We start from the raw sequence: 24,294 nt of genomic DNA, 5'->3' as shown, positions 1-24,294 counted from the left end.
GGGATCATAACCATAACCCTAACCCTAAGGGATCCTACCCCTAACCCTAACCCTAAGGGATCCTACCCCTAACCCTAACCCTAAGGGATCCTAACCCTAACCCTAACCCTAAGGGATCCTAACCCTACCCCTAACCCTACCCCTAACCCTAACCCTAAGGGATCCTAACCCTAACCCTACCCCTAACCCTACCCCTAACCCTAACCTTACCCCTAACCCTAACCCTAAGGGATCCTAACCCTAACCCTAACCCTACCCCTAACCCTAAGGGATCCTAACCCTACCCCTAACCCTACCCCTAACCCTAACCCTACCCCTAACCCTAACCCTAACCATAAAGGGATTAGGGTTAGGATCCCTTAGGGTTAGGGTTAGTGGTAGGGTTAGGGGTAGGGTTAGGTTCCCTTTATCACCTTTATGTTGGGGGGTGGCATATCAGTGTGTTTTCTGGTTTTTTAATAAAAAAACGCATGCGTTTTTTACCGCAAAAAACGCATGCACCAAAAAACGCATGCGTCCCCATTGACTCCAATGTATTTTTTGACCCAAAAAAAAAAGCATGAAAACACATGCGTTTTTTTGGGTCCAAAAAACGCTTCTAAAAATACTACAAGTAGCATTTCAGAAAATGAACGCATGCAGTTGTGGCACCCCTAGAGGTATTTGCCACAAATATAGTTACTGACACTGAATACAAATACTAAAATAGCAAGACTGCACTACCTCCTCTGGCCAGAAGGGGGAGCTCCAGAGACTCCCCTTGATCCATTCTGGTCTGAGAGAAGAACTGGCAGTTGGGCAGTTGGGCTAAGGAGCTGAAAGTGAGAGGTCATACAGCTGAATTTCTAACAGCCCTATGACGGTTTCCAGGCCCAAATCACCGGCCTGAGGAGAAGAGGGATAGAGAAAAAGGACATTGTGAGAACCGGGTAGCATTAATCACTACCCAGAACAGGCGCAAAGACGTATACCGGATCCGTGGCTGTATTCATTACATATAATACAGCAACCGGAAAAACGTGAGGTGATATCAGCTTCACTAGGGTCGGACGCAGCAACAGACACAGAGTTCAGCGGTACTCCCGGAGGAAGTAAGCCGATAAAAGGACTCGGGTTGCCCGTCGAACCAGGACCCGGAGGGGACAGATTGGGCCGGCAGCCAGTTCACATACAGCAGCAGGGCCACACAGATATTGCGTACAATAAGAGGCGAAGACCCTGGCAGGGTCAAAGTAACTCAGAGTTCCCATACAGACTCCGGTGACAGGACTGGTTGTAAATCCTTTTTTGTTAAAGTAAACTGGTTAAACGTTTCAGTGCCTCAGTCTTTCATTTGGACAATAGCCATCTATCCAGGATTGGGATCATCGCCGCTGGGAGAACCTGCTGCTGATCAAGTAAGTGCCTGTTCCCTCACGATACCCTTTACACTGTGCATTGCTTGAGGCCACAGCACCGGGTCAAGCCACCCGTGACATCCCCCTCAAGAGACAGACCCCATTGGTCCGGTGCTGGGTACCCCGGTCTCTCGGGCGTCACACAGTAAAAAAACGCATGCGTCAAAAAACGCGACCAAATGAGTACACAAAAAATCGCATGCGTTTTCAATGTTAAATATAGGAAAAAAAACGCATGCGTTTTTTTGAAAAAAAAACGCTGCAGACAAAAACGCAAGTGTGAAACCACCCTAAACGCGTCAAAACGCTGCGTTTGTATTAAAACATGCAAAAACGCATGCGTCTAAAAAACGTGGCGCTTTAACGCATCTACATGCGTTTTTTTTCACCACATGCATTTGCGTTTAAAACGCTGCGTTTTTAAACGCAAATGTGAAACCAGCCTAACTTATCAATTTTTTTTTCATAAAATAGAAAAGCCTCGATTCATCAAAATAATTACACAGGAATATTGGCAAAAAAAAAAAAACACTTTGAAAAGTTAAAAACAAATTTCCAAACAGAGTTGAGCAAAAATGTGTGACTTTTGTTGTTTTCTGCGAAAATAGGCAGAAGTGCGGCAGAAAGGGGGTCTAATGGAGAATGATCATGTCCATTCGTCAAATTCATGATGAGCTGTGGCATACCTTGCATCATGAATCTTTCTTCAGTCTATAACTAGAGTAAGATTTTCGTCAAGTTGCACAGAGGTGCTCGTCACTTTTCAGATGTTCCTTATTCATCAAGAAGTGGGCAACGTTGAAGGTTTCAAGCATCCCTGACTCCAGCACTTCCCTTCATCAAGACAACAATGCTTGGTTTGATGAAATAAGGCCATTGTGTCTACCCTAGAAGTGAACACAACTTTTTTGGTAATTGCTTAAATTGTCAGGAGTGTAATCAAAGTGCACTCTATCATATAAGTACAATCCATGTGTATGTCTACTTAGGAAAAATTGGATCCCAACACTTATTTCCATGAAAACAATCTTTTAAGCATCTTAACGACACTTTTTATGGCTGGAACAGATACCACATCATCTACTATACGATGGGCCATTACATTTATGGTACTGAAGCCTGAAATTCAGAGTAAGTTCTGTGATTTTAAATGAGTTTTCTATTTGTTAGAAGGACACCTTACTAATTAGTTAATCACAAATTGTTTTTCTTTGGAACCTCAGTGATGTCTTGTACTCTGTAGGGAAACCAGACAGAAAGTGGTTGATTTTCCTGCAGCACCTCCAGAGGAGAAATCAAGTATTCCTCTGTGCCCATTTATATCCGTGGGTTGTCCATGAAATGCAGGACAGGACAAGTATTTTAGAACGAGAGACTCTTTTTATAACTACTATCTACTCTGGCCAAAAGATGTTGACCCTTGGAATAAGGCCCCTCTAATAACTTAGAATTCCCCGCTAGGAGTAATGTATGGGTTTTCTAAACTTTACTAATCCAGCTTTAACTACTTTTAGGATCCCAGATTAGAAAGAAGTGCTCATAGCCAGATGTTGCAATTCATCTAGATCCTTTGAGCTTTCCTCAGATTCTTGGGATTGATTATACAGGGTGGGCCATTTATATGGATACACCTAAATAAAAAGGGAATGGTTGGTGATATCAGCTTCCTGTTTGTGCCATATTAGTATATGGGAGGGGGAAAACTTTTCAAGATGGGTTGTGACCCTGGAGGCTATTTTGAAGTCGTCCATTTTGGACCCAACTTTATTTTTTTTCAATGGGAAGAGGGTCATGTGACACATCATATTTATTGAGAATTTCACAAGAAAAGCAATGGTATTCTTGGTTCTAATGTAACCTTATTCTTTCTTGAGTTATTTACAAGTTTATGACCACTTATAAAATGTGTTCAAAGTGCTGCCCACTGTGTTGGATTGTCAATACCACCCTCTTCTCCCACTCTTGACACACTGATAGCTACACTGCAGAAGAAATGGTAGCACAGACTTCCAGTGTCTGTTGTTTCAGATTCTTCACATCTCATATCTTACAAGACGATTGCCTTCAGATGACTCCAAAGATAAAACTGGCCCACAACTACCAATCCACTTTCCAGGAAACTGTTCATGTAGGAATGCTCGGACCTGACAACCAAGATGGTGCACCACCACATTATGGGTTTCAGGTGCCAGTAACTGTGGTCAATTACAGGCCTCTCTCATCTTTTTAAGATAACTTGCCCAATTCGTGGCTGACTAAATACTTTTTTTACCCAATGCATATAATTTTTGGCATTCGAATGGGTAGCTGTTCAGAAGATAAGATGAAGCTAGTGTTGTGGTGCATGGGAAATTTACAAGCAGCCAATCAAGACCCAACTTTTTGATGCCACTTCCATAGGATGTCACCTCATATGGTTGTATTTAGCTACCTCAATCTACCTAGATAAAGTCATGTCCCATGGAATCACACAATAATGTACAGAAGATCAACAAAGAAAATTTTAGAAAAATGTCACTGTAAGGATCCTTGAAACTACTGGAGGCAAGTACAGAACTGTGGCTTCAGGTTGCCGAGGAATGTTGTGAATCATTTCAGAATCTCATATTATCCAGCAAATCAAATATTAAATTGGATTTAACTAAATTCATATTTCTTTTAAAAATCTACCTCCTTTAGAGCGAGTACACGATGAAATTGATAAAGTGATTGGTTCCGCGGTCCCGCGGATTGACCACCGTAAGGATATGCCCTACACCAATGCCATCATCCATGAAACTCAGAGATTTGCGAATATTTTACCGATGAATCTTCCTCGAGAAACTACAAGGGATGTTTTCTTTCAGGGCTACAATATACCAAAGGTATGCATTGTTGTTTTTGCTGCTTTCATATAGGACCAGACCATACAGATAGTCCCTTGTATGCAGATCCTAACTATTGGAACATGAAAATAAATATTTGTGCTACAACTAAGACAGTACCGCCCAAAGACCCTCCTAGCAAAACTTTTAATACTATTATGCCTAGTGCAAACCTGAAGTGGTGAAACATTTCTTTTAAAACATACTCATCATTTCATACAAAAGCTTAAGAAAAGCATGGTCCTGCTGTCCTCACTAGTGTTGAGCATTCCGATACCAAAAGTATCGAGTATCGAACGATATTTGCGGTATCGGAATTCCAATACCGAGTTCCGATATTTTTGCGATATCGGGAATCGGGATCGGGATGAATATTCATGTGTAAAATAAAGAATAAAAATAAAAAATATGGATATACTCACCCTCGGACGCGCCCTGGTTGTAACCGCTGTAACCGGCAGCCTCCGTTCCTAAGAATGAGCGAGTGAAGGATCTGCGATGACGTCGCGGCTTGTGATTGGTCGCGTGAGCGGTCACATGAGCGGTCACGCGACCAATCACAAGCCGCGACGTCATCGAAGGTCCTTCACCCGCTCATTCTTAGGAACGGAGGCTGCCGGTTACACTGCTAAGGTCCAGGGTCCGCCGGAGGGGTGAGTATATCCATATTTTTTTTTTTTATTCTTTATTTTTTACATGAATATGGATCCCAGGGCCTGAAGGAGAGTTCCCTCTCCTTCAGACCCTGGGAACCAACCAGGATACATTCCGATATTTGTGTCCCATTGACTTGTATTGGTATCGGGTATCGGTATCGGCGATATCTGATATTTTTCGGATATCGGCCGATACAATCCGATACCGATACTTTCAAATATCGGAAGGTATCGCTCAACAGTCAACACTAGTCCTCACCCCCCACAAGGTAAAACAGCATTTGGTGTATATTTAAATCTAATATGTCCATGAGCTGCCTCTTTTACCATTAACTGTATCTTGTATCTTAATTTCGCTTCTGCAAGGAATTTTTATTTTTGGATTTGTTTTTTTTTTTATCCTTTTTCCAGGATTTGTACATTTTTTTTTTCATTGATATAGCCATATAAAGACTTGCTTTTTGAGGCTGAAGTAAAGGCCTTTGTGGTTTTCAAGGTCACAATTATGGCAATTCCAAACTTGCATATATTTTAATTTATTTAAAGTAGTAAACAAAATGCAAAACCGTTGTTGTTTGTAGCATTTTCTGAAACTTGTAACATTTTCTATATTTCTGTTGAGCTGACGGTTTTATATACGGTACATGGTATAGATCAATCTGGGGTTTATATGATGTCTTAAATTTCTTTTTATTGTATTTTTTAAGGAGGCGTTTTAACGAAAAAACACAATTCTGGCGTCTAGACTTTTCTTCTCGACATTACATCTATTGTATGGGTTAATTCATTTTAGATTTTTATAGACCAGATATTTCTGGATGCAGCAATAACAAATAAGTTGTTGGTTTTTGCTTTTAAATTTCTTTTTCAATCAATCAATTTTTTTTTTTCTATTTAAAAAACACAATTCTGGCATCTTGACTTTTTTTTCCCAGGATTACATCTAATGTATGATTTAATTCATTTGATTCTTTTATAGACCAGACATTTCTGGATGCAGCAATAACTAATAAGTTGTTGTTTTTTTGTGTTTAAATCTCATTTTCAATAACTTTTTTTACTTTATTTTTTTAGCATCCTCAAAAGATTTGAAACTGTGATTGTTTGATCACTTAAACTATATACTGCAATACTCAGGGTCTCTTATGAAACTCAGTCTAATCTTTACAGGAGAATCAAGATGGCAGCAACAGTGGCTGTAAGCAGGAACACTGACCTCCATGGTAACCCATCAATGTCCCGCATCATGTAGGGAGAGCCAATGGGAAGTGCTGCACATGAGAATTGACCACTGTGCCACTTTTATGCTGTCAGCATTGACCAGAGCTAGGCTCCAGTCACTGCTGTTAGACATCGATGCCGGCTATATAAAGAAGCATGCTCTCTACAGAGAGTCAAATGCACATGCCATAACCTATGTAATGTAGTACAGTTTTGTTATTTTGCACTAAGGGGCTATCAGCATGCATGACTTTTGTCTTTGTCGAGTAGCTCTCCTGCTCTGAAAGCCAGCCTCACTGTTATGACTGACAGACAGTAGAACATGATCAAATAGGCAAATACCTATCTCCGCCTCCTGAAGATAGACAAAGGCCCGCCTCACTTCCTGTGCAAAGAAAAAGCCACGCCCCCACTTCCTGTAGGCCCAACCATCTTTTAATTGGTCTTTGTGTCACCTAGTTGCTGGTACTTTAGAGTTATTTTTTAGGACTGGCTTTTTAAATGGAGAGAGTTACAGGAATGGCATTAAGTATCTTAGACATGGAGAGTTCCATACCAGAAATCTCCATAGATAGAGGAGGGTCCTCTTACCCTTTATTCCACACTACAAACAGGGTAGGGCTTTCACTCTGGACTGCCAATAAGAAGGAAACTACAAAGGGAAACCATACCTATGTTTATATCATACTGCATTATAATGCGATGCCACAAATATCTCAGTTGGTAGCACTCCTTTAATTATTTTTACAATCCTTGGGATTGGTAGAATCCCAAATTTTTCACCTCAAGGCTGACTAGTCTTCTTATAATCCTAAGATTCTCAATTCTCACATATCTCAAGCTTGGCACTATGGGTCTTCCTAGAGGCTGTTTTTTTTATTCAGGGTTTTTAATAGATGACCTGGTTGCAAGCATCAGTTGAGGCAGTGATGTTCTAGGATGAAGAGAGGTTTTATTGCTCGAAAAACGGAGGTATGTTATGCCTGCTTATTGTGATGTCTTCCCTGTTGGAATTTTTAATGCTTGTTTGCGTAATGAAGATTGAGTCTTTATTCCATGTAGCTGGGTTAATAACTTTTATTTGTAATCAACTAAGGGAAGCCTTTTTGTTTTGCTGAATTCTTCCAGTCCATTATATAAATAAAATTCTAGTGTTTTTATATCATAGCCATTAACAAACTTTTTCGATCTTTCTACTTGGAGTAGCATTAGTTGCATTTGCAAGATACAGTTAGATCCAGAAATATTTGGAAAATGACAAAACGTTCGTGATTTCAGCTCTGTAGGCCACTACTTTGCATTTATAATTAAACAAATGAGATGCATTTGAAGTGTAGACTTTCAGGTTTAATCAAAGGGGTTGTACATAAAAGTCCTGTGAAAAGTTTAAGAATTGCAACCAATTTTTCTACAAAGTCTCGTGATTTCAGGAGGTCAAAAGTAATTGGACAAATTATCTTTACCATAAATAACATATATATTTTTAATACTTTGTAGAAAATCCTTGCCACACAATGACTGCCTGATGTCTTAAGGCCATGGACATCACCAAACCCTGGATTTTCTCCTTTGCAATGCTTTGCTAGGCATTTTCTGCAGCTGACTTCAGTTGTTGCTTGTTTTGGGGTATTTCTGACTTAAGTTTTGCCTTAAGCACGTGAAATCCTGCTCGATGAGGTTGACATTTGGTGATTGACTCTGCTATTGCAGAAAAATCAACTTTTTTGTCTTAAAAACTCCTGGGTTAGGCTGGTTTCACACTTGCATTTCAAAACGCATGCGTTTTTAAAAAAAAAACGCATGGTGAAAAAACGCATGTAAATGCGTGCAAACGCTGCGTTTTTTTTGACACATGCGTTTTTGCATGTGGTGAAAAAAACACGGCGTTTTGATGCGTTTACATGCGTTTTTTCATGCGTTTGCGTTTTTTAAACGCATGCAGATAAATGTGTGACAGCTGCCAATCATCAAAATAAAGTAAAAAACCCACTATAAACAGAAAGAGCTAGGGTTAGGGGTAGTGTTAGGGGTAGGGATCCTAACCCTAAAGGGATCCTAACCCTACCCCTAACCCTACCCTTAAAGGGATTAGGTTTAGGGTTAGGGTTAGGGGTAGGGTTAGGGGTAGGATCCCTTTATCAATTTTATGGTGTGGGGTTGTTTATCAGTGTGTTTTTTTTTTTAAAAAACACATGCGTTTTTAATGCATGCAAACACATGTGGTTAAAAACGCATGCGTTTACATAGACAGCAATGCATTTTTTTGCCGCAAAAAACGCATGCGTTGCAAAAACGCGTCAAAACGCATACAAAAAAAGCATGCGTTTTTAATGTTAAATATAGAGAAAAAAACGCATGCGTTTTTTTTTGCGTTTTTTACCGCAAAAACGCAAAAAAAAAGCCGCAAATGTGAAACCACCCTTACATTAGCATTATGTTTTTGGTCATTGTCCATCTGTAATATGAAGCTTCATCCTATCAACTTTGCTTCATTTGTTTGAAATTGAGCAGAAAGTATCACCTTGTATATACAGAATTCATCCGGCTGCTTCTTTCTTCAGTCACATCAACAATAACCACTAGTGACTAGTGTTGAGCGATACCGTCCGATATTTGAAAGTATCGGTATCGGATGGTATCGGCCAATATCCGAAAAATATCGGATATCGCTGATACCGATATCCGATACCAATACAAGTCAATGGGACACAAATATCGGAAGGTATCCTCTATGGTTCCCAGGGTCTGAAGGAGAGGAAACTCTCCTTCAGGCCCTGGGATCCATATTCATGTGTAAAATAAAGAATAAAAATAAAAAATATTGATTTACTTACCCTCGGACGCGCCCTGGTTGTCACCGCTGCAACCGCCATGCTTCCCTTTCTAAGAATGAGCGCGTTAAGGACCTTCGATGACGTCTCGGCTTGTGATTGGTCACTGAGCGGTCATGTGACCGCTCACGCGACCAATCACAAGCCGCGATGTCATCGAAGGTCCTTAACGCGCTCATTCTTAGGAACGGAAGCATGGCAGTTGCAGCGGTGACAACCAGGGCACGTCTGAGGGTAAGTATATCAATATTTTTTATTTTTATTCTTTATTTTACACATGAATCTTAATCCCGATACCGATTCCCGATATCACAAAAATATCGGAACTCGGTATCGGAATTCCGATACCGCAAATATCAGCTGATACCCGATACTTGCGGTATTGGAATGCTCAACACTACTAGTGACCCAATGCCATTGGGAGCCAGGCATGCCAGCGCCATCACAATGTCTTCACAATGTTTTACCAAGAATGTGGTGCTCTTTGAATCATGAGCTGTTCCAAGCCATCTCCATACTTTTGTCTTCCATCATTCTGGTACAGGTTGTTATTAGTTTTACTGTTCCATAACTGGACTGGCTTCTTTAGATATTTTTTTTCAAAGTCTAATGTGGCATTTATGTTTTTAAGGCTGATTACTTGTACCTTTTTTTGGTGTACCCTCTGTATTTACTCTCCTGAAGTTTTCTATTTATGTTAGATTTAGATACAGAAGCATCTATTTCCTGGGAAGTGTTCTTCACTTAGATGGATGTTGTGAAGATATTTGTCTTCACCATGGAAAGCATTCTGTGATCATCCACCACTGTTGTCTTATGTGGACATCCAGGCCTTTACGAGTTTCCAGGCTTACCAATGTGCTCATTTTTTTTTTGCAGAATGTACCAAGATGTTGACTTGGTCACTCTTACACTTCTTCTATCTTTCTGGTGGGCTTCTTTGTTTTCATGCTTATGAATCTGTTTATATTCCATTGAGAGCTTCTTTGACCGCATGATGTGGGTTTACAGCTTTCAAGTGCAAATGCCACACCTGGAATAAGCTTCAGACCTTTTAGCTGCTTAATTGATGATGGAATAATGAGGGAAAAGCCCATGCAACCCACTAAAAAGCTTTTGAGATAATTGTCCAATTAACTTTGATCCCTTGAAAAAGAAGCAGCTATATTTCAAAGAGTGGTAATTCCTAAACCCTTACTTCAATTTGGATGTGAATACCATGATATTAAAGTTGAGAGTTGGCACTTTAAGCCCATCATGGTTGTATAACTGTATTTTAAATATGTTTTAGTAAACAGCTAAAATGCCAAAATTTGTGTCACTGTCCAAATATTTCTGAATCTAACTGTATAATAATGAAACCTGCCAGTACATAGATATGAAACAATCCACATTATGAATAATTTATGATCCATTTTAATATATTTGTCCTTAGGGCACATACATTATCCCCCTTTTGGAATCAGTTTTACATGATGAAACACAGTTTGAGAAGCCTAGATCCTTTTATCCTGAACATTTTCTTGGTTCAGAGGGACAGTTCGTCAAAAGATTTGCTTTTATGCCCTTCTCAGCAGGTAATATACTCTTCCTTAACCCAATATTAGGATCGTGAATGTTTCCTTTTGGTCCTCCATGTTCAAGTCAAAATCGCTACAAAAAGAATCTCAAAAAGTTGCGCATTGTGGTGGTTGTCCCTTTTAGATTTTGTTTTAGAAGAGATTAACCACTAAGGATAAGCAGAATTATTCTAAATTAAATCAAATTAATTTAAAATTTAACAAAGTTTGCAGATTCCTGCAAATTTAAATTTTTGAAATCTAATATATAAAGCTGAATGTGTGTGTGTATGTGTGTGTGTGTGTGTATGTATGTCCGGGATTGGCATCTGCACCGTCGCAGCTACAGCCACAAAATTTTGCACAGCCACACGTCTGGACCCCGAGAGCGTCATAGGCTATGTTGTGAGGCGAAATTTTAACCCCGCGCCTTCCAATTCACCAAACAATTTTGCCCCTATCTACATAATGGGGAAAAAAGTGAAAGGAAAAGTGTTGGAGGCGTCGCAGCTAGCCACAAAGTTTTGCACAGTCACACGTCTGGACCCTGAGAGCATCATAGGCTATGTTGTGAGGTGAAATTTTAACCCCGCGCTTTCCAATTCACCAAACAATTTTGCCCCTATCTACATAATGGGGAAAAGTGAAAGGAAAAGTGTTGGAGGCAAATTGACAGCTGCCAGATGTGAACAAGAGCGATGGCGCCAAAGAGTGTATACCGTACAGTTGCTAAGGTGGGGCCCCGACATGGGATACTCACCACACACGGGGATATGAACACATACATAAAATGCGCCACACACTACTACATGCTTGAACACATATATCACCCTCAGCACACATTTCACCACACATACACCAACCTCGCCACATAAAAGTCGAAACACAAAAGTCGCCACTCAAAACTCACCACGCGCAAAACTCGCCACATGCAAAAACTATGCTTACGCAAAACTCGCCACAAGTGCAAAACTCACCTCATGGAAAACTCGCCACACGCAAAACTTGTACACGCGGAAAAATTGCCACATGCACAAAAGTTGCAACACATGCAAAAGTTGCCTCACACAAAACTTGCACATACTCAAAAGGCACCACACATAAAACTCGCCATGCGCAAAACTCGCCATATGCAAAACTTGCTGCACACAACTTGCTACACTAACCTGTCACATGCAACTCGACACACAAAAAGTTGCTACACGCATGTTGCCACACAAAACTCATCTCACAAAAGTCGCTACATGCATGTCGCCACACGCAACTCAACACACACAACTTGACAAACGAAACTCACCCTAAAACACACAAAAGTCTGGTATTATCCTTCAAAAATAAAAATCTGATTAATAAGCAGACAAACTACAAGAGCAACAAATGTACCATATAGGAAATACGGCAGCTGTCAGTCACATAACCTGCCTATTATGTGTATGTGTGAGCTAATATATACTGCCAGGGTGAGGGCTTCCTGTTGGCTGGGGATTTATCAGGCTGCCAATTTAGCTTACAAATACTGAGGTAAAAATACTGAGCAAATAACGTGTGAACGAGGTCTAATACAGGAGGAGATGACAAACAGGTATATACTATATACAGGAGGAGATGACACACAGATATATACTATATACAGGAGAGATGACACACAGGTATACACTATATAGAGGAGGAGATGACACACAGGTACATACTATATACAGGAGGAGATGACATACAGGTATAAACTATATACAGGAGGAGATGACACACAGGTATATACTATATACAGGAGCAGATGACCTACAAGTATGTACTATATACAGGAGGAGATGACATACAGGTATATGCTATATATAGAAGATGACATACAGGTATATGCTATATACAGGAGGAGATGACACAGATATATACTATATACAGGAGGAGATGACATACAGGTATAAACTATATACAAGGAGATGACATACAGGTATATACTATATATAGAAGATGACACACAGCAGGTATATACTATATACAGGGGAGATGACACACAGCAGGTATATACTATATACAGGGGAGATGACATACAGGTATATACTATATACAGGAGATGACATACAGGTGTATACTATTATTATTATTATTATTTATTATTATAGCGCCATTTATTCCATGGCGCTTTACATGTGAGGAGGGGTATACATAGTAAAACGAGTACAATAATCTTTAACAATACAAGTCACAACTGGTACAGGAGGAGAGAGGACCCTGCCCGCGAGGGCTCACAATCTACAAGGGATGGGTGAGGATACAGTAGGTGAGGGTAGAGCTGGCCGTGCAGCGGTTTGGTCAATCGGTGGTTACTGCAGGTTGTAGGCTTGTCGGAAGAGGTGGGTCTTCAGGTTCTTTTTGAAGGTTTCGATGGTAGGCGAGAGTCTGATATGTTGTGGTAGAGCATTCCAAAGTAGGGGGGATGCACGAGAGAAATCTTGTATGCGATTGTGGGAAGAGGAGATAATAGGGGAGTAGAGAAGGAGATCTTGTGAGGATCGGAGGTTGCGTGCAGGAGAGTACCGGGAGACAAGGTCGCAGATGTATGGAGGAGACAGGTTGTGGATGGCTTTGTATGTCATGGTTAGGTTTTTGTACTGGAGTCTCTGGGTGATGGGGAGCCAGTGCAGGGATTGACAGAGGGGAGAGGCCGGGGAATAGCGGGGGAACAGGTGGATTAGTCGGGCAGCAGAGTTTAGAATAGATTGGAGGGGTGCAAGAGTGTTAGATGGGAGGCCACAGAGCAGGAGGTTACAGTAGTCAAGGCGGGAGATGATGAGGGCATGGACTAGGGTCTTTGCAGATTTTTGGTTTAGGAATGTGCGGATCCGTGAAATATTTTTGAGTTGGAGGCGGCAGGAAGTGGAAAGGGTTTGGATATGTGGTTTAAAGGAGAGATCAGTGTCAAGGATTACCCCAAGACAGCGGGCTTGTGGGACTGGGGAGAGTGGGCAGCCGTTTACTGTAATGGATAGGTTCGTTGGGGAGGTCGCGTGAGATGGGGGAAAGATGATGAATTCTGTTTTGTCCATGTTAAGTTTTAGAAATCTAGTGGAGAAGAAGGATGAAATAGCAGACAGACATTGAGGGATTCTGGTTAGTAGGGAGGTGATATCTGGTCCAGAGATGTAGATCTGTGTGTCATCAACATAGAGATGATACTGAAAGCCGTGAGATTCTATGAGCTGTCCCAGGCCAAAGGTGTAGATGGAGAAGAGCAGGGGTCCTAGAACTGAACCTTGCGGGACTCCGACAGATAGGGGGCGAGGTGAGGAGGTGGTGTGTGAGTGGGAGACGCTGAATGTACGGTCAGTTAGGTATGATGAGATCCAGGATAGGGCCAATTCTGTGATTCCAAGGGATGAGAGGGTCTGCAGCAGCAGGGAATGGTCCACTGTGTCAAAGGCAGAGGACAGGTCCAGGAGGAGGAGGACAGAGAAGTGTCGCTTGCTCTTGGCGGTTAATAGGTCATTGGTGACCTTAGTTAGGGCAGTTTCAGTGGAGTGGTGTGACCGGAAGCCTGATTGAAAGCGGTCGAAGAAGGAGCAGGAAGATAGATGGGAGGACAGTTCAAGATGGACATGTTGTTCCAGTAGTTTTGAGGCAAAGGGGAGAAGTGATATAGGGCGATAGTTAGATACAGAGGATGGGTCAAGAGAGGGCTTTTTGAGGATAGGTGTGATTGAGGCATGTTTAAAGCTTGAGGGGAAAATGCCAGTTGTTAGCGATAGGTTAAAGAGATGGGTTAGGGTTGGGATGAAGACTGTGGTGAGGTTTGGGATGAAGTGGGATGGGAGTGGGTCAAGTGCACAGGTGGTGAGATGCGATCTTGAGAGTAGAGTGGAGAGTCCATCTTCTGTAATGGTGGAGAAGTTGGTTTTGGAGGTGGAGGGCTGGGTAGTTGGGAGGAAGGGTTCTGGGGGTTGTTTACTAAAATTGTCCCTGATGTTCTCAATTTTCTGCTTGAAAAATGAGGCAAAGTCTTCAGCTGAGATGAGTGGGGAGGGAGGAGGTGCTGGGGGACGGAGGAGAGAGTTGAAGGTGTTGAATAACTGTTTGGGGTTGTGAGACAGGGAGGATATGAGAGATGAGAAGTAGGTTTGTTTTGCTGTGGCGAGCGTGGTTTTGAAAGCAGTGAGGGACTGTTTGAATGCGATGAAGTGCTCGATGGAGTGGGATCTTTTCCATCTGCGCTCAGCAGCTCTGGAAGCTCGCCTCAGTTCTTTGGTCAGGCTGGTGTGCCAGGGTTGTCTGTTGATTTTGCGAGCTTTGGTATGTGTGAGAGGGGCAAGAGATTCCAAAGCTGCAGCTATTGTGGTGTTATATAGAGCGGCAGCATCATCCGCATTGTGTAGGAAGCTTATGTCTGTGAGAGGGAGGAGGGATTCAGAGAGTGAGTGAAGATCAAGGTGTTTAAGATTTCTGCGAGGGTGTGAGAGTTTGTGGGGTGGGGGTTGTAGACAAGGAGTGGAAAGGGAAGAGAATGTAAGTAGGTTGTGGTCAGAAAGAGGAAGAGGTGAGTTTGAGAGGTTAGATAGGGAGCAGAGGCGGGTGAGAATGAGGTCCAGTGTGTGACCATCTTTGTGGGTGGCTGTAGAAGACCATTGACCATATACTATATATAAGGGAGATGCAAACATGTATATACTGAGGTGAAAATGAGGGGTGTGAGGTGAAAATGAAAAGCTGTGAGTGCAAAATGAGAGGAGCGAGGGAAAATAGTGGAGTGATCGGAAAATGACAGATGTGACGTCGAAATGACAAGTCTTAGGGGGGAATGAGAGGAGTGAGGGAGAAAAAGAGAGATGTGAGGGGGAAAATGAAAGATGTGATTGAGAAAATGAGAGGTGTGATGGGACAATAAGAGAAGTGAGGTGCTATAACTAACCACAGATATTTACTATGCCCAGGCAACGCCGGGCTCTTCAGCTAGTGGATTATAAAAATAAAAATCAGACTTAGCCTATTAAATTGCCCCATAGATTGCAGGGAACATTATATTTGTGGAGAATAACTTTTACGTAAATTGAATGCCTCAGGAAAATCTGTCCGTACAGATGAATATTAAGGGGTTTTTCACTCTTCGGAAAAGTTTACAGAACAAAACGATCACAATTAAACAAAATACCTACTCCTGAAATCCTCTGATGCTTCAGTTCTGTTGCTCCGATCGTCTCTTCTGGGACAAGAAGTGATGATGTTCCAACTATTAGTTACCTGAGCACCAAGATCACTGATTTAATGAGAGAACCCCAATCTACAGAATTCTAAATAATGGTATCATAAATTAATTTTCCGAAATAAACAATTCCCTTTACACTTCAGTGAACCCTTGCCAGGAAACTTTACCCTTCTTTTAAAAGGCAGAACTGCAAGTATTTAGGCTTTTGGGGTAAGAATTCATAGTGGGCTTTCCATCTACCCTACTCATACTGATTGTAGGACATGTTTCTGAGATATTGGATTTTTTAGCCCAATACGACCAGGATTGCCCGGTCTTGACACGTAAAGCTTGCCATCTGTTTTTGATAGAGATAGCATAGATAGAATTTGCAAACAAACCAAAATTTTGAAAACATAACACAAAATAAAAGTAAATCGTATGGGAGTGGGTAGAAACTGAGATAGAGTCCTATACGTTTCCATATTAAGTGCAGTGTGTTGATATACTACTTACTTTCCTTACATTCTTATAATCCACTCTAGGAAGAAGAGTTTGTGTAGGAGAAACACTCGCAAAGATGGAATTGTTCCTGTTCTTTACCAGCCTTATGCAAAAATTTACCTTTCGTCCTTCCCCAGAGATAAATGAATTTCATGCGAAACGTGCAACGGGACTAGCAATTCCTCCCATTTCTCAGAAAATCTGCTGTGTATCCCGAATATGAGGAAAAAAAGCCACTTCAAGAGACAATTTGCCTCACTAAATAGAGGCCTGGTAATGTGAGGTGTAACACGTCACATATTCGATGGTATAAAACCTGTCACGTTACAAATCTGCGCCTGGAATAATGAGTAATCACATTGTTCTTGTGCAAAACTCATCTCTATCTTGCCGATAAAGAGTTTTCTTCGAATACAGTAAAGCAATCTACTTAGTGTGAATTGGCTAAATTTATTGAGCAAATACGTCATTAATCACCCTTTCTCATCTCTAATATACATCAGTCTTAATAAAATTTTGCCACGGAAAACTTGGTAAGCTTATTGACTTGAGTATAAGCCAGATTTGCATTGTCCCCTCATCCCTGTCCTGCTATGTGTGGCTCCCCCTGTTGTATTCATGGCTCGGTGTCCTCCCGATTGTATGCATGACTCCCCTGTACTCCCCCATGTATACATGGCTCCCCCGTACTTCCAATGGTATGCATGGCTCACCCATACTCCCCTGTGTATGCATGGCTCCCCTTCCCTCCCCTGTCATACTCACCCCCTCCTGTAACAGTCTCTGCACTTCCCTTCTTCTCTGTTGTGCCGGGTCGGCAGCTTCTTCCTCTGCAGAGTGGTCATGTGGCACCGCTCATTAAGGTAATGAATATGCGCTCCACGCCTATGGGAGTGGAGATGCATACATATTCATTACCTTAATGAGCGGTACCACTTGACCACTCTGCACAGGAAGAAGCTTCCAGTGACCGGACAACGGAGATGCAGGGATGGAGATCCAGCGACAGAGGGTGAGGATTGATGTCTGACTCATATATAAGCTGATACGCGGGGGGATTTTTTTTTTTCAATTATCATAAGCAGACATTGTGTCCTATATAAATGAGTATTCTTCCCAACATGTATGTTGACAATGTGAGGACATTTAAGTCCCATCTACAGTCCTTCCCTGGAATACCATAAATTTCACTTGGAAGCACATCAGATATTTTTGATGTATGAATGTTTTGGCTCCAAATATTCATAGACTTACAAAATTGTTTATGAAAAATTGGGACACTTCTAGCAAAACCGAGACTGTTGGTAACAATGAACGGGCAATTCATATGCAAAAACAAATTCTATGCAACATTCTGCATGTCATGCTCATGGGCCTCATGGGATTTTCAAAATCTCACAGCAAGCTGCCAACAGTCCTGATTTTGTTGCAAATGTTTCATAAACTACATTGTAAAATTTTTAGCGTTTATCAAGCCCACTGTTAGGGTTGGCGGATTGCACTAAATAAAATAAATAATAAAGTGCAATCGCAACCCGGGGCCCACTGTCAGGGGTGGATTATCAGAGGGTCAATATGGGCGGTAGCCCAGGGCCCAGTGGTCTGGGGGGGCCCTGGGCTACCGCACAGATTGACCCTCCACTAATCGTCTGGCGTTTGTGTGCCCCCGGACCCGGTGGGCAGAGAGAGGGGGCCCGCATCGGGTCCCTTCTCATCTGCTCACCGGGCCCTTTCCGGCACTGCGGCGGTTTCCTATTGACTTGCGGGCGCGCACCCGCACGTCAATAGTTAACAACAACAGCCGCCAGCCAATTGGAGGCTGGCAGCTGAAGACGGCCGCAGCGCACATGTCTCCGGCGTCTGACGTCATTGTCAGTCGCCAGCGAGTGTGCGCTGCTGCAGGGAGCTCGCCGCCTGGAGCGTGGACAGGTGAGGAGACTGCTTGTTTTTTTTTTGTTTGTTTGTTTTTTTTTGGATCAGTTATCGGTGGACACACTGGGGGGCAATGCTGGAGGACACACTGGGGGGCAATGCTGGAGGACACACTGGGGGGGCAATGCTGGAGACACTGGGGCAGATTGGAGGACACACTGGGGGCAATGCTGGAGACAGTGGGGCAGATTGGAGGACACACTGGGGGGCAATGCTGGAGACACTGGGGCAGATTGGAGGACACACTAAGGGCAATGCTGGAGATACTGGGGCAGATTGGAGGACACACTGGGGGCAATGCTGGAGACAGTGGGGCAGATTGGAGGACACACTGGGGGGCAATGCTGGAGACACTGGGGCAGATTGGAGGACACACTGGGGGCAATGCTGGAGACAGTGGGGCAGATTGGAGGACACACTGGGGGCAATGCTGGAGACAGTGGGGCAGATTGCTGGAGACAGTGGGGCAGATTGCTGGAGACAGTGGGGCAGATTGCTGGAGACAGTGGGGCAGAATGCTGGAGACAGTGAGGCAGATTGGAGGACACACTGGGGGCAATGCTGGAGAAAGTGAGGCAGATTGGAGGACACACAGGGGGCAATGCTGGAGACAGTGGGGCAGATTGGAGGACACACTGGGGGGGCAATGCTGGAGGACACACTGGGGGCAATGCTGGAGACAGTGGGGCAGATTGCTGGAGACAGTGGGGCAGATTGCTGGAGACAGTGGGGCAGATTGCTGGAGACAGTGGGGCAGAATGCTGGAGACAGTGAGGCAGATTGGAGGACACACTGGGGGCAATGCTGGAGACAGTGGGGCAGATTGGAGGACACACTGGGGTGGGCAATGCTGGAGACACTGGGGCAGATTGGAGGACACACTGGGGGCAATGCTGGAGACACTGGGGCAGATTGGAGGACACACTGGGGGCAATGCTGGAGACACTGGGGCAGATTGGAGGACACACTGGGGGCAATGCTGGAGACAGTGGGGCAATGCTGGAGACAGTGGGGCAATGCTGGAGACAGTGGGGCAGATTGCTTGAGACACTGGGGCAGATTGCTGGAGACACTGGGGCAGATGATTGCTGGACACACTGGGGCAATGCTGGATACACTGGGGTAGATGATTGCTGGACACACTGGGGCAATGCTGAGACACTGGGCCAGATTGCTGGACACATTGGTGGTAATATGCTGGACACACTGGGGCAGATTGCTGGACACACTGTCTGGGGGCAATATGCTGGACATACTGGGGCAGATTGCTGGACACACTGGGGGTAATGCTGGACACACTGGGGGTAATATGCTGGACACACTGGGGGCAGGACTGGAGGCATGGGCAGAATGTAGACACGGGGCATGATTGGAGACATGGGGCAGGATTGGATCATGGGGCAGGATGGATACGATGGAGACAGATGGGGCAGGATGGGGAGATCATATGGGGTAGAATGGATACTCATGAGTGCAGGATGGGAGAACATATGGCTGGAGCCAGGAATGAGATAAACGGAGCCAGGGTGGGGAATATTATTACCATAGGGGCTAATTAAGGGATATTATTACTGCAGTGATGTATTTATTTTATTTTTTGAGTATACTGTTTTAAATGGGGGGGCGGTCCTGTTACTGTGCAGAGTGACACTATATCGCCTTTTTATCTTCATGTGGTGTAATGTAGAAGTTGTGAAAAATTAAGTAATGTGTTCTGCAAGTGGAGCTCGAGATAACTGTGTTATTTCCTGCAGAAACGAGTCCTGGCTGGAAGAAATGATGGCGGTCTGTGCTGGATGAAAGATGAAGGACTTCACCTAGAGACGTCACTGGTGAGTCAGTGTTACCTATACACTGACACTATACACTATATACTATATACAGAGGTCCTATGTACAATGTCACCAGTGATCACTGTATTACCTATACACTATATACAGAGCTCCTGTGTATAATACCACCAGTGATCTCTGTATTACCTCTACACAGACACTGCATACTAATTACAGATCTCCTGTGAATACTGGCACTTATGGTGATAGTATTGTGTTTTTTGTATTTTTATTACTGATCAGTATTGTGGTACTCAGTCACTATGTGGTGGTAATATGTGGTCTGGAAATGGTGTTGTGGTATTTGTTCCTTGTATGTGATATTATTCGATCACTGTGGTTGTAATTTGTGGTCTGGTCACGGTGCGGTTGTATTTGTTCCTTGTATGTGATATTATTGGTCAAGATATACCTAAATTGTATTGCAGATTTTAATAAATATTTAATAGGTTACAGTAGAGTAGGGCCTGGCCATTTTTCTGGAATAATCTGGTTCGGGTATATCATGACCCCCGTCACATGACGACCGTCACATGACCCCCGTCACATGACCCCCGTCACATGACCCCCGTCACATGACCGGGGGGGCCCACAGTGTGTGAACAGCCCGGGGCCCTGGCTACCCTTAATCCACCCCTGCCCACTGTGCAGAGATGTAAAACTGCTGCCAGTGTGAACAATGATGGAATAGACAGAGATTGCCTGGACACACTGTGTTAACGCCACACAGTGTGAACGGAACACCAAGCACCAAACTCCGTTACTCCACAGAGAGGTATTGAATGAATGTATACAGTGTGCTATGCCCTGTCAAACATCACAGGGAAAACATGAGGAAAAGCTTGTTATGCATCAGAGCTGTGTCAGTGATGAACATAGAGAAAAGCTGAGGGCACCACTAGATATATGTCTAAATAATTACATGCTGGGGCTCACCAAGGACTTGAAAAACTACAATTAGACCAGAAAGAAAAAAAAAAAAAAAAAAAGATCATGTCCATAAAAATGGGAGCACCTCAGACAGATAAATAAAATGCAAAGTTTTTATTATATATCAACAAGATAATATACCACACACAAAAAACATAGAATATAAAAACATTTAAAAGTGGAAAGGGCAACAGACAAAAAGAAAAACACAGCAGTCATATCCTAATATAGGGAAAATGACAACCCACAACCCTATCTTCTCCCAAGATAACAAGGATATATATATGTACACAAACGTGGTAACCCAAAGAACAATTCCGCGATCACATATACTATATAGATAAACAATAGGAAATTCTCAACCTCAGAAGGGACAATGCAGTGCATACAAGCGCATGTCGCTACTTGATATCACAGTACCATATAGACCTACAAAAACAACCAAAATGTAATGCTCACCGGCACGTGCAATCCCATGCCTGGGCAGTTGTTGAAACAAGGCTCCTAGCACCTAGGTAAAGAGCATGCTGGACACAATGGTCACATACATGTCAAAATTAAACAGGAGCCCACACTGCAAAAAGATCCATAGGCATATGAGAGACCGGATCGTATGCAGGTAACAGAGGGAGAAACATGGGAGAGAAGAAAATGGGCTGTGGGGTGCAACCCACGCGTATCGCCGCAGCTGTGGCGGCTTCCTCAGGGAAAAATCAGCATCAGAGCTGTGTCAATCGCACACAGAAACTAAACAGATGCTCAGCGTAATACTCTGACAAGGGTTGAGCTTGCTCTGAAACTCTACTGTGCTAACCGCACACGTGTAGGTAACAGATGATAAGCCAAGTGGCTAATTGCCCCCACTAATGCTAGCTGCCTGCCTATGTGTACAGTCAAAAAGCCAGACAGACATACAACACTCACAGACAGAGTGGCAAAGCCTCCACTTACATACTCGCATATAAATGATACTAGCACGCCCGTGTGTGCCTCTGAGAGCCTTTTAAATCCAAGGCTCCACCCCAAACACTCATGCCCAGCCAGCAGTGATATCATCCACAGGCCAATCCGGAGCTGCCACATCACCAGAGCAGCTGACGTTCAACCACCAATGAGAAGACGCAACATCACGGACATGCTCAGTAAGGTGATTTCTGGACTTAGACTCCAGAGCATCACATCACCGCTGCCTTTCGCTGGTTACCATACACTTGAATGGAGAGCCAGCAGTAACCAAGGGAACACCACAAGCCTGAGCAAGACACTGGGACCCATGCCTATGCTCTTCAGCATCCACAGCGGCGGAGCCTGATTGAGAGACCGCAAATGCAAATAAGACTTGGGATCTATCCCATGCAGCGGGAGAATCCCAATGCCTGACATTACCCTTCACTTAACATCCCCTCCCTGGTGATGTTTGCCATGCTTGAAAGTCATCACATGCTGGGAGGAATGGATGTGCTCTTGCTCATCAGTCGAAGCTCTCTTTTGCTCCAAACGCACAGTGGCTCTTTTAGTACAGGAGAGACCATCCCATTTCCAGATATATGCCTCAGAGTGACTCACCAGCTGATGATCAGATGGTACATAGATCTCGCACGGGGGGCACCTGGGCCTTTAGACACAAACTCTCACAGAAACTGCCCCATTTTGTATGCTCCCTGTAGCCTAATCAATCTGGGGAGAATGGAGTAGCAACCAAGGCATCCCCAGAAGTACCTAATCCATACCCTCATAGACAACAATAAAATAAATTTTCTCCTGTTGTGTTGGAGACATGGTGAGAGTAAGAGGTATAGTCTGATGGCAAATTGCATTTGGTAAAACAGACCCATTTGCTAAGCGTAGGGACAACGGCTTAGGAAGCATCACTAAAGGAATTGCGTGCCATTGGGTGAAAGTAGCAGACATGAAATTGCCCTCAGCCCCGGAGTCCACACAAGCCTCAGCAACTCAGCATTGAGAGTAGTCAACCCAAGCATCAAAGAAACCCCAAAGGCAAATTTGGAAGACCCATCAACTGGAACTAGTGAGCCTCTCCCTAAAGCCACTAGACTCTGTTACTCCCTCTAATGCTTGGGACATTTATTAGCAAAATGGCAGGCAAAACAAGTCGGTTTTAGATGTACAGAGTGGGTGTTTGATTCCGTCCGAGAGACATCCATGGGCTCTACAGGGTCATCAACCTGAGTTGGACGATCCATTGGATTGGTGAAGTTCGGAGTCAACCGAATCCCAGATCTACTCTGAGCTCGTTCCAACTGCTGCTCAGCATGCCGGAGAGCTATGTGAGTGGACACAGATGTTAATTCGTCTAGAGTAATAGGAATCTCCCTAGTGGCCAAGGCATCCCTGACATGATCTGCTAAACCTCTCCAAAAAATAGGTATCAGGACCTTATCAGAAGTCAGAGTGCAGAATTGGATGGCAAATTGACTAACCAAGGACGAACCCTGAGATAGACCCAGAAGTTGGAGTGCTTTATCATGGGCTATTTGTGGCCCCAAAAAGACTACTTTTATGACACCCAAAAAATGGGAAGCGCTACAGACCACCTGGTCTTTAAGCTCCCACAGTGGGGTAGACAACTCCAATGCTCTGTCCATCAAGAAAGACACCATAAATCCCACCTTAGTTCGCTCATACGAGAAACGTGAGGCCTGTAACGCCAGCTGAGTTGAGCACTGATTCACAAATTCCCTGCAAGCCTTGCTGTCTCCTGAGAAAGCAGCAGAAACCCTAGAGACCGCTTAACTGACTGCTTCTGTCGCTACTGCAGATAAATCCACAGCTGAAGTTGCCCATTCAAGCGTGGACAGCCTGTCCTCCAGCGGCTGGATGTACCTCTGGAGATACTGCTCATCCGCCATTACTAGCCAGCCCCTGGCACTAGTATACTGTTAGGGCTGGCGAATTGCTCTAAATAAAATAATAAAGTACAATCGCAACCCAGGGTACACCATGCAGAGATGTAAAACTGCTCACCTTAACAACAGTAAGGCGATTTCTGGACTTAGATTCCAGAGCATCAGATCGCCACTGCCTATCGCTGGTTACCATAGACTTGGATGGAGAGCCAGCAGTAACCATGTAAACACCACAAGCTTGAGCAAGACACTGGGACCAACTTCTATGCTCAGCAGAACCCGCAGCGGCCGAACCTGAATGGGAACCTGTAGAGGCAGATAAGGCCTGGGATCTATCCTGTGCAGCGGGAGAATCCTGATGCCTAACATTCACCTCCCCAAAAGTGATTTCTGGATTGCAGTCTCTCAATGTGAGGGCATATTATTCTAGGCAACTGAATCTCACCTATAGGCCACATAGTAACATAGTAACATAGTAAGGCCGAAAAAATACATTTGTCCAGCTAGTTCAGCCTATATTCCATCATA

At 43.5% G+C, this 24,294-nt stretch overlaps 1 protein-coding gene across 2 annotated transcripts in view; it reads left to right on the top strand.

Annotated features, from left to right (window-relative positions):
* The window catches only part of LOC138638769 (cytochrome P450 2K6-like), a 92,862-nt gene extending 76,132 nt beyond the window's left edge, over positions 1-16,730 (top strand). For both annotated transcript variants that reach the window (XM_069728339.1, XM_069728340.1), the window contains exons 6-9: positions 2,387-2,528; positions 4,077-4,261; positions 10,405-10,546; positions 16,247-16,730. In XM_069728339.1, the coding sequence (XP_069584440.1) occupies positions 2,387-2,528; positions 4,077-4,261; positions 10,405-10,546; positions 16,247-16,428 (651 nt within the window). In that variant the 3' untranslated portion in view covers positions 16,429-16,730. The remainder of the gene's footprint in view (positions 1-2,386; positions 2,529-4,076; positions 4,262-10,404; positions 10,547-16,246) is intronic.
* The last annotated feature ends 7,564 nt before the right edge of the window (positions 16,731-24,294 follow it).

Source organism: Ranitomeya imitator, chromosome 5 (genome assembly GCF_032444005.1).
Source record: "Ranitomeya imitator isolate aRanImi1 chromosome 5, aRanImi1.pri, whole genome shotgun sequence".
NCBI classification, from domain to species: Eukaryota; Metazoa; Chordata; class Amphibia; order Anura; family Dendrobatidae; genus Ranitomeya; species Ranitomeya imitator.
Note: the sequence above shows the minus strand (reverse complement) of the source record. Positions and strands in the feature narration are given on the sequence as shown.